The sequence below is a fragment of the Vanessa cardui genome, chromosome W (genome assembly GCF_905220365.1).
Source record: "Vanessa cardui chromosome W, ilVanCard2.1, whole genome shotgun sequence".
Taxonomy (NCBI): domain Eukaryota; kingdom Metazoa; phylum Arthropoda; class Insecta; order Lepidoptera; family Nymphalidae; genus Vanessa; species Vanessa cardui.
Window position 1 is genome coordinate 3,194,292 of NC_061153.1, and position 12,456 is coordinate 3,206,747.

The 12,456-nt window shown below is 34.8% G+C and overlaps 1 protein-coding gene across 1 annotated transcript; it reads left to right on the plus strand.

The window, feature by feature from the left end:
• The first annotated feature begins 8,206 nt into the window (after nucleotides 1-8,206).
• Nucleotides 8,207-9,016, plus strand: LOC124542434. Its single transcript, XM_047120382.1, has one exon. It carries the CDS (start codon nucleotides 8,207-8,209, stop codon nucleotides 9,014-9,016), a length of 810 nt encoding a protein of 269 aa, XP_046976338.1.
• Nucleotides 9,017-12,456: the final 3,440 nt, after the last annotated feature.

Sequence of the window (12,456 nt, forward strand, 5' to 3'; positions counted from 1 at the left end):
TAATCGGTGCCGTAAAGTATGTAGAGATGCTCAACGTAAATATATACAAGATAAGATTGAGAACAGCAATTCTTCTCAGACCTGGAAATTCCTACAATCTCTAGGTATTGGACGACAAGCAACCAGGATCCCTCATACTGTTGATCTCAATGCTCTGAACGGATTTTTTGCTAGTACTGTCCTAATGAACAACAGTGATTTAATTAGTACTTTGAATCATTTTAGATCCTTGCCTATTCCTAACAGACCCTCTTTTCACTTTTCCCCAATTACTGCTAGTGACGTTAAGGCCAACATCCTTGCAATAAGATCCGATGCCACGGGATGTGATGGAATCAACCGTAGAATGATACTTGCTGTGCTAGATTATGTTCTCCCTATATTATTTCACATTTTCAATTTCTCCCTTGACCATAACGAATTCCCTTCCACTTGGCGTTTAGCTTATATCCTTCCAATTCCCAAAAACAAAAATCCCATATCTTTCTCTCACTTTCGTCCAATATCTATTCTTCCATTTCTGTCTAAAGTGTTAGAACGTATTGTCCATCTTCAATTAACAAAGTATCTAGCAGAGTACAATGTACTCTCTGATTTCCAATCAGGATTTCGGAGAGGTCATAGTACTACTACTGCCCTACTTAAAGTATGCGACGATATGACATGTTAGTATCCTGGCATTATTGGACTTCAGTAATGCGTTCAATACGGTTGATTTAGATCTCCTGCTGGCAGTGCTTCGGTCGATTAATATATCTTCCGATGCATGTGAGTGGTTTCGTAGCTACCTGTTTGGTCGTCAGCAATGTGTACGGATTAATAATAAATTATCCAGCCTCCAATCTCTCTCATCTGGTGTTCCTCAAGGCAGTGTCCTCTCTCCACTTTTATTTTCAATTTTTATTAATACTGTATCCCATCTCCTCTCGTCTTCCTTTCATCTTTATGCTGACGACTTGCAGGTCTACGTTTCTGCTCCCTTAACAGGTATTGGAGGCTATTGAGGGCTATTGAGAGGCTGAACCAGGAATTGCATAAAATTTGTACTTGGAGCAAGACGTGCGGGCTTCTTGTAAATCCAGATAAATCGCAGGTCATTATTATTGGCAGCTCCAAACTACTTACTAAAGTTGATTACGCCAACCTACCTGCGATCATCTTTAACAATACGCCTCTGTCACTTAGCAGTTCCGTTAAAAACCTTGGTCTTCTTATCGATAATACATTATCCTGGACTGTGCAAGTTGCTGAAGTCAGTAGAAAAGTTTTCGCCACATTTCATTTGTTAAAACGTTGGAAACACTTTCTGCCCATTAAGACTAAAATCACGTTATGTCAAACTCTTCTACTTCCTATTTTGGACTACGCAGATTGTTGTTACACAAACATTACTGAGGACCAACTCAATAAGCTAGAAAGGTTACAGAACGTTTGCATCAAATTCATCTTTGGTCTACGGAAATTTGATCACGTCTCCGAATATCGGGCGCAACTTAAGTGGCTTACTATTCGACATCGTCGCAACTTGCACATGTTATCCCTTCTTTACTCTATCCTCTACAATCCTCTTCTTCCCGCGTATTTGAAGGAACGGTTCTGTTTTGTGGGTACTGACGTCAGCTATCCACATGAACTGCGATCACGCTCTGACAACAAACTGTCACTGCCGGTCGCTCATACCCACTTCTATAGCGAATCCTTTACGATGACAGCTGCAAAGCTATGGAATACGCTCCCTGCCGAAATTCGTCAATCTGAGTCAATTTATATATTTAAAAATAGGTTACATAAGTATTATTTATCTATTCAATCTGCGTAAATACTATTTCCTATATTATCATACTATTAGTATTTATTTATTAAGTATTATATTTTATGTACGTAAGTTTTATTATTATTATTTTTTTTATTATATGTTTAGTATAACTTTCTGCTATATATATAATTTTATTTATATAATTATTTGGTATATATAATACATATGTATTTATTAAACTTATATATATGTATTTTGTTATATATTATTTGTATTATTTAAAAATTAATTTTTAGCTGTTTAAGAATAAAACATGCTTGTTTGCACCATCCCGTTTCCCACAGACAAATTCTTACTCTAAAGGGTTGTCTGTAAGAGATTGCTTTAAGCAATAAGACCGCCTTTGCACGCTTCTCTTTTTGTTATGTTCTTGTAATGTTATGTACACTGTATCTTTTGCTTTTTGTGTGCAATAAAGTATCTATCTATCTATCTATCTATCTTTTACCTACTTCTTCATGTAAATCATATTTATAAAATATTGTGTTAGGAAAATCTGCTTTCACTACAATCTCACGGACTTGACTCCACTTTACATTTCCATTATCTACGTTTTTAGACCACTTTAAACTTTCCAAACAATTTTTAAAATCGTAAATCATGTTTTGTGTTACTTCTATTACATCATAAGGATCTCCGGATGTTTTGCACCATCGAACAAGAGTATACCATTCTTCAGGACTGTAAATAAATTTTCTTTTTGATGACTTTTCTATCAGAGCGTGGACGCTGTCCCCTTCTTGCTGAGTGTGGCCTTTTTCTAAAAACCTATGACAGATATCAATGTTGAAGTTTGATGAACTGTATAGATATACATAAAAAATACAGCTCTGTTTCTATTTTGACCTCCACAATTATCCGACCAAAGACGGACATCCTTAATTCCTTTGCTGGCAGAATTTTCAATAAAATGAAAGAGACAACTAGCCACTTCATTCGACCCTCTTTTAGCAGTAGTTTCAGGCCACATGTAACATATCCCCTTTTTTAAAACATATTTCAAATACTGTAAAATTAAAGATAGATAGTTTGCGTTTATAATAAAAGGAACTTGTTTCACCATGAGGAGTAGACAAAATTTTTTGGAAATCAAATGTTGCAGAAGTTACAGTTTCCGGATGTGCAGTGGCTTGGATTTTATCTTGTTTCTTTAAGGACCTTGCAATCGTTTTATTTTGTAAATGTTTGTGATATTCATCGACGTTTTGAGCATCAAGACCATTTTTGAATGTAGTACACACATCACATTGATCTTTTTTGGGTATGAAAAAGCATATGTTCATTTCCTTATTAACGATGTCTCGATATTGGCGTACAGTCTTTACCCTTTCCACAACATTAGTCTCTTCTGCCCATGCCTGATATAGTTTATACATTATGGAAAAATTCAAGTCTCTAGACAGATACAGTTTATTTGAGTCTTTCCTTATATAGTGAGATTCTACAGGTTTGAATGATTTTACGTGATCACAGACTGCTTGGATTACAGCGGCTGTGTTTATCTTATTATTTTTATCATGATGACCTCTTAGATCTTTTGAACAGTTTCCAGTGTTCATATCATATTTATCCAGAGCGCTCAATATGAATTGATTACTTATAGATAAAGTGTTTTTGAACATTGTTTTGCAAACTTTTGTACTGCTGGGGATAGATTTGTTTAAATTAACTGGAAGTGTATAAGTCACACTGAAATGGCGCTTTGAATCGTTATCAGTGGATATTCTTTTTTTTTGTATAACGCTTGGTATATTTGCCGATGAAATGAAAATTGCTTTTCATGATCAGAAAGACCCCAAAATCGATCGAAAATATTTTTTCTTTCTTGAGAAGATATCTTCGAACTACAATTTTTTTTTTTTTTTTTATAAATATGAGACAACATCACATACATTACTCTGATCCCAATGTAAGTAGCTAAAGCACTTGTGTTATGGAAGATCAGAAGTAACGACGGTACCACAAACACCCAGACCCAAGACAACATAGAAAACTAATTGTAATCTACATCGACTCGGCCGGGAATCGAACCCGGGACCTCAGAGTGGCGTACCCATGAAAACCGGTGTACACACCACTCGACCATGGAGGTCGTCGTAATTAAATTTACGGGATTGCATTAGAAATTTGCATCCCGAATTTAAGGTTGGGGAAGGGGTGGGGGGTAAGGGGGGTGGTGTAGTACCTACACCACCACTCCCCCCGCGCGGAAATCATTAGTTTTTTTTTTTCAATTTTTAAATTTCAATACTAAAATCATCAGAATTCGTACTGTTAGTTAAATTTTAGTAGGGGAGAGATATAAAATTCCAATTATTGGTATTCAATGTGATTTCTGGCGCTGCGCCGGCCGCTGCCGCGGCACGCTCGCTTCGCTCGCTCGGCTTGCGCAGCGTTTGGTCATAAAATCTAACCTAACCTAACCTATCCTTAGCTACTATAACTATCTACTATTTTTGTTGCCGGAGTGGCTTCGCCACTCCTGTGCCCCTCACAGCTGTTAATCTTGGGTGAAAAATAGAAACAACAATAGGTATATTTTAGAAATTTATAAGAACCATTTATCTGTATATATACTTGACTACATTTAATAATGCGATAAATGGATCTTTTTTATATTTTATGTTATATTGTATTCTATTATCATGTTCGTAAAATCTTCTGGGTGATTATTATTTTCTTTACAAAAGAATCACTACACTACAACATTAAATTAAATTTTTACACGTTTATTTTTACTATAAATTAATATAGTATTTGTTAAAATATAATACAGAAAAAAGCTAACAAACATAAAAATAATGATTTAAGGTTAATTATAATGTAAAATATCGATCCGTTACTCGTAACTTTAAACGCACATTAAAAAAAAAACTATGGGTTTCCGCGGGTTGGGAGTGGTAAATTTCGAGAGAGGGGAGCAACCCCTTTAAGAAACAACCCCTACTATCATCAAATTCGGGATGCGAATTTCTAATGCCGACCCAAATTTCCAAACATCACATGGTGGTTTTAGATATTTAGCTGGTTGTATTTTACCATTTCTTGACAAGTGCTGTTTACCAGAATTCAACAATAATTTTCGTCTGGTATCAATCCATTTATCTTTGTTCCTTAATCTCTTCTTTTTAGATCTATCAATGCTAAACTGACGTCTCCTTCTCCCATTTCTACTAGAGGGCGTAGAACACTCACTTGATGCATCAGCTGCAGAAGAAGCATCCGTGGTAGTTATTATAGGAGAGTGACAATTATCTATTTGTGTGACGGATATTCTTTCAATGTTGTCGTCATCAATACCACATACATTAATTACCTCAGAACAAAAATGAGGAGGGTTCGAGGTAGATGCAGAGGAAGACGTCATTGGCACGATTCGGTCAGCTTGAAGCTTACTTTTATCTAAACCTGAGACGCCAAGATCGTCAATAAGTTCATTCAATTCATCATTACCTAAAGGACAATGTTTATCGAAAAATTCAATACTTATATTAGGTAAACTATCATTATTACCATCTTGCAAATTTGAAGGTATATTTTCTGTAAGCCAAAACAACAAATATGTAGCACATTGAAATAAAAACTTCACAAAAATATTAAAAACATGAACAAAATTATGTTAAGTAAATCATAAAATCTACAAAAACAGCGATGTAAAAAGAGACAAATGGCAGATGGTCGTCTATGCGCCGGTACTTTAAAAAAAATAAACAATTTAATTCGAACAACAACAAAAATTAAAGTTATAACTTAAAAACATATTAAACTAAATTACATTAATACATACCATTATCTATTTCACGGTTATTTCGTTTCGTTAGTTTTAACAGCTCTTCTGTTTCGGTAATATTTAATTGTTTTCTTGTTTTTCCTAATTGCAATAACAACTTACGTCGTTCTTTATTCATTTTGAAGTATTTTATTTATACACTCAATTGAAAACTACCAAAGAAGCACGAAATATAACTAATATCACACTGTCACTAAATGTCAATTTGTCAATGACACAGATGACAATTGACAACTGACATAAACTGTAGACTTTTATTATTTGTTTATTTTATGTAAATAAAGCGATAGGAAGGTAAATTAAAAAATAAGTTAATTATAACAACACAAAATTGAAAAGAATAAAGATTGAATGCTAAGATATACCTCACTAATTAAGCCATCGAAGTGATATACCATAAAAAGATTATAATGATTAAATGTTACCTGCATAATTATATCCACGACGAGTAAAGCATAGAACGGATTATTTATTTTTAATTATCCTTTTGGATCTGGTGGCCTGTGCTATTTGCGATCCCTTTATGTTGGGGTTCACACCCACTCCAGATGACGAAGATTTTTTTTTTTTATGTTATAGGTTGGCGGGCGAGCATATGGGCCACCTGATGGTAAGTGGTCACCATCACCCATAGACAATGACGTTGTAAGAAATATTAACTATTCCTTACAACCTTGGGAACTAAGATGTTATATCCCTTGTGCCTGTAGTTACACTGGCTCACTCACCCTTCAAACCGGAACACAACAATACTGAGTACTGCTATTTGGCGGTAGAATAACTGATGAGTGGGTGGTACCTACCCAGACGGGCTTGCACAAAGCCCTACCACCAAGTAAAATTGCCCTTAAACCTGGGTATTTGTGACAATTTCAAGCTCACTCATTGTAGTAATTTGATGACGATTACCATTTGGAGCAATAATTAATATACTGCCATCTTTTGTCCAGCACTTATTCACACCAAACTTGTGCCGTGCAGCTATGAAGACATTATGACGTTCCTTAGTTAAAAATTCAGAAATAGTTATTCCGGTATTTTTAAGATTGGTTTTTGCAAACCACACACTATTCCGTATAGTTGACTCTCTGAATTTTAAAAGTATGGCTCGTGGCTTAACTGTAGCAGTGGATCCTAAGCGGTGGCATCGACTTACAGAGTCAACGGAGAGATCGGGCATTTTAAGATGACTTGAGAGTTCCTTGACTACGACTGCAGCAGTATCTTCTTTCTTGGACTCTTGAATACCGTGCACTAAAAGTATTTTTCTTCTGCTTCTCATATCCAACTGATCACATTTTCTTAAGAGAAGATCAACTTGTAGCTGAAGAGACTCCAATGAAGATAACACAAAGGAACGGAAAATGTTGAATTGCGAAACCAAGTTGGATGTCGGGCTTGTTGCTGGGATGGATGCACTCTGCAAACTCTTTTGAAACTCCGTCATTTGATTGTTGAAGTGCTCAGATATCAATTCAATTGAGTGTTTTATAGACTCCATATTTGAGATGTTGTATTGTGGCAAGGAAATAGTTTTGTTGTGTGGAAATATATTGTATGTAAACTGTAGGATTACACATATTACAATTATATCTTGTTTTACTATTTTGTTTAAGCAATTTAATTATATTATGATAATTGAATTATATTATTTTACATTATTATCATTTATTTTCAATGTAATTAAATAATATATTAGCATGCCATTTAAAAATAAATGTTATATTTAGACTCACCTTGCGTTTGATTCATATTTGTAATATATTGGAAATAAATTAATATTTATTACTCATTTCTTCTTCACATGTTAACGCAAAAAAATATTAACTTTTTCTAAGGCAATTCTCAAGAAAATATGTTAGTTTAAAATACGGCTAATTAAAGATAAATTTGACCGCAGAATTCAGTTTCGTTGCTTTTTAATGTTCTAAGAGACTCCCATAACCGTTGTAGCTAGTTTTCAAGCATCCCCAGTATTTGGTATCCAAATTCGTGCTAAGGGCTGACACACATGACAGATGTGCGTCAGCCCTTAGCACGAAGACGAAAAAAAAAGTTCAGAGGGAGCTGACAGCGGTGACAGTTTTTTGCTACGATATAATATTTAATAATTAGAGAAAAATAATAAAACAAGTAATTGCGATATAAAAACTTTATTAAACCCATATACAGTGTATCTTAAACTAGTGACAGTGTTATTAGAAACTATTTATATAGGGAAGTGTTATAAATTAACATCTAATAGCACGAAGTGACGGTCAGCTGTTTGCGTACCCACCTTATGCAAAGTGTAGCAGCTCACGTATAGTTTTTGCACTATTCCTACGTTCACTAACAATTTTTCCTTAATAATAACTTTATAATTGGCGTCTAAAAACAAAACACGGTAACTGGATTAACACAGTAAAATGGCAAACAAATGTAATAGCTGTGGAAAGTTCCTTGCGTTGGCTGATACGGTAAAATGTGTTCGCTGTTCCTTTTTATTTCATCGGACTTGTGCCGTCAATAAAAGCCCCGATTCTAAGGCACCGAAATGGATATGCAAGAGCTGTAAGCCGAAGCCATGCTCACCTGCCTCGGTCACTGCCTCGATATCCATGAGTGGGACAAATGAGCCAGACACTGATTCCCCGTTATTGCTGACACTCAAGGAGGACGCAGAAGTTGCCAATACACTGTTGGAGCAAATCAAATTGCTACGCAATGAGCTGGTGGCGGTGACACATGAGGTGTCTTCCTTTCGACAGGAACTCATGTATCTAAAAAATACAATGTCGGAAGTAGGCAAGCGAGTCGACAGCATAGAGATACGACTGTCTCGGCTTGAGGAGACATCCACGTCGAATCCGAATACCGGCCTCCTGGAGGAAATTGCGCATCTGAAGTCCGAGCTAAATGACCGTGATCAATCGTGCTTGACAAATGACGTCGAGATAACAGGCATAACGGAACGAGCAGGAGAGAATTTGCCGCATATTTTGGGGCTCGTAGCTTGCAAAATAGGCGTGCAAATTGATGAGAAGGATGTTGTTTACGTCGAACGCTCCGGCCCGCGACCGGCTCACGTGGAGAACAGTGAACGACTAAGGCCGCGCCCCATAGTCGTACGGCTGGCGCGTCGCGCGCTCCGCGAACAACTACTGCGCGCCGCACGCGTGCGCCGCGGGGCGGATTCATCGGGCTTCGAAATAGATAAGGAACCGAAGCGATTCTACATCAACGAGCGGCTGACGCAAGCAAACCGGTTCCTTTTCTTTAAAGCAAGGGAGAAGGGCCATAAGAACGGCTGGCGTTATGTATGGACCCGCGGGGGACGTATATATGCACGGCGTAGCAAGGAAACAGCAGCACACAGGATACGCTCGGAGGATGACTTAATGACGGTTTTTGGTCAAACGTCTATTTGAGTTTTAAATTTAACTATTTGTTTATGGACTCACAAATATTGTTTTTTGTTTTTTTAATTAGTTACTTTAACTACTTAAAAGCAATATTAAGTATAGACACTTTTTCTGTGCATTGGTTTAGGTACAGCTTGTATTATATTTTTCTTGGAATTAAATTCGAAAACTTTTTAAAACGCGTAACATCTAATATAAAATCAATAACAATAAAATTTAATCTATCTGCAATAATTCAAAGTAATGTTGTTATAGTCTGCTTTAAAATTTATGTTGAAACTTGTTCCTGCATATTGCATTCAATTTGCCATCAAGTAATTACACATATTAATTTGCTCAGATACAAGTATATGCCGGGTATGGGTTGATCATATTAGTACATTAAGTAGCCACTTTTTCATTTCTTGCGAGCTTAGTATCGACAAAGATGTATTTCACTCTAAAAGCATTTGTATTAGAAACATTAAAGCTATTGACTGGAATGAGTTGGATAGGAATCTAGCGTTAATTAATTGGGAGTGCATTGCTGAACTTGAAAATGTTAATGATATGGTGGAGGAATTTAACAAGATAGTGCTTCGTGTTTATAATACTTTAGCACCTCTTAAATGTATTAGCATCAAAAATCGGCAATACCCGTGGATCACCGCTACCATCAAGTTTATGATGAAACTTAGGGACAGTGCGCACACACGTGCAACTAAAAATAAAAGCGATGTTCATCTCAGTTACTATAAACAATTAAAGAATTTAGTGAATCAGGCAATAAAAAATGAAAAAAAGGCATACTTTGTATGTATGTATGTGAATAAAAATATCAAAAATTCTCGGCTCTTATGGACGCATATAAAATATAATGTAAATATCAATAGGAAATGTGACATGCAGCTACCAGAACAATTACGTGATCCTAATAAAATAAATACCTTTTTTCTAACGGTTCCTGGCAAAAACTTTGTTCTCCAATCGGATATTGATTTCTTTCTAACGCATACATTTGGACATTCAATATTTAATATAAATGTTGTTACAGAGACTGACATATTCAGACATATCAAGTCATTGCATACTAACGCCATCGGATCTGATGGCATCTCACTTGATATGTTATTACCTACGCTTCCTTATTCAATTCAATTAATTACAAAAATCATAAATAAATCAATAACGACTAGTATTTATCCTAATCAATGGCATAAGTCCATAATTAAGCCCATACCAAAGAACAGTAACCCTACAGAACTAAAGGATTTACGCCCTATTAGCATCCTGCCCTGTTTGTCCAAAGTTCTTGAGAAAGTAGTTTGCAATCAATTAAGGGACTATCTTGAACTGAACAATATTTTGCCTTCAGAACAATCTGGGTTTAGAAAGAAAAGGAGTACTACAACCGCATTAGCTTATGTAGTGGACGATATCCTATCTGCTCAGGACAGGGGGGAGGCGACTATCCTTGTGCTTCTCGATTACTCGCGAGCTTTTGATACCATAAACACCACTCTATTACTTTCAAAATTAGCATACTATGGTTTTACCTCAGAAGCTGTAGAGTGGTTCAAAAGTTATATGTCCGATCGCACTCAAGATGTAGAAATAGGACGTGAGGATGGTAATGCTGATAAATCTGTCTGTAGCCAGGTGAACAGGGGCGTACCGCAGGGATCCATCTTGGGCCCTATTCTTTTTATAATCTACATATCAGACATAGTAAACAAAATAGAGAATTGTAAATTTCAGATGTACGCAGACGATATACAATTGTATATATCATTTAAACCAAGTGAGATAAGTTTAGCTTTGCACAAGCTTGGGCAGGACTTAGACCGTATCTCCAAATGGTCGGAGTCAAACACTTTGACTATAAATGCGGCCAAGACAAAATACATGATTTTTGGCACAGATCGTCAAATACAATTAGTTAACATTTATAACCCTAAAGTAGAGATAAGAGGTGAACATATTGAAAGGGTAACCGAGGCACGTAATCTAGGTGTACTAATGAATAAGACTTCGCTTTGAAAATCATATAAATAATATATCTAAATCTTGTTTTTATAGATTAAAGATCCTTTATCGTATAAGAGACTCAATTTCAACGAATGTCCGTATCAAACTATGCGAGGCCTTCATTTTGTCTAAGTTTAACTACGCTGACGCAGTTATAGGGCCCCGCTTACTTGCACGCACTAAAAAGGTAATACAGCGAGTGCAGAATGCATGCGCACGGTACTTTTTCAATATTCCACCTCGTACTTATGTTACGCCTTTTCTAAATAGTGCCAATATTTTAAAAATGAATTATCGTAGACAACTACACTTTGCATCGTTACTTTTTGGTGTTATTAAATATCAGATTCCTCCTACCTATACCACAAACTACAATGGTTAAAAAGGAACAGTAATGAACATGTCACGCGAGCGTCACTTTTTATGCTAAAAATGCCCCAGCACAGAACTGCAGCGTTCCGAGGCAGCTTCAGGTATAACGCCACCAAGTGCTGGAATGATCTTCCACCTCCTTTGCGGGACCTGAAAACAATTTCAACATTTAAAAGTAAATATAAACAATACTTGCTAGATAAACAAAAAACTGAATGAGGATACTAGATACTCATTTATTATTTTTTTTTTATTTATTTATTTATTTTTTAAAATAATTGTTCTATTATGAGTATGTATATATATATATATATATATATATATATATATATATATATATATATATATATATATATATATATGTATATTAATATATATATATATATATGTTATGTTATAGTATGTACTCGTGTGTAGGTATTCAGTATTTAAAAATTGATATAAATTATGAAAATAAATTTTAACAGAATGTAATTATTATAATACACTAAGTATGTTTAGTTTACTTTAGGAATACGATTAATAGTAAGAGTAGGTACCTTAATTTCTTCTATCTTAATTTCTTAATTTCTTCTATCTTCGTTCAGTTTAGAATTTTATAAAGAACTTTTTTTTTTTTTTTTTATTATACATTTTTCTTAGATATATTATTAACTTTTCTTTATGTTTTTGTTTTGTATTTTTGTATACTATGTTTTTTTTTTTTATGATGTTGTGTGTGGGTTTCCCCTTTGTTTGTAAACAATTATTGTTAAAAATTAATATTATTACTATGTTTTAAAGCTGGTGGGTTGTGAAACACAGTTTTTGAAAACTCCATATCTATTATTATTATTATTATTTTTTAATTCTGTTTTCTATTATATTTATTTATTTATTTTTATTTATTAATATTTATACATTATAAGTATTTTCTTATATATTGTTTTTATTTAATTTAATCATATATTCATTTATATATTACGGTCTCAGTTATGTCTATATCAAATAGTAGTATACAGAGTGACCAGTTTTTGTCCTTTTCATCCGATGATGACTCGAGTAGCAATGCAAGTTACCACAGTACA

Coding starts and splice junctions, on each gene's coding strand:
- LOC124542434 (XM_047120382.1), top strand. CDS start 8,207: ATGAGTGGGACAAATGAGCCAGACACTGATTCCCCGTTATTGCTGACA.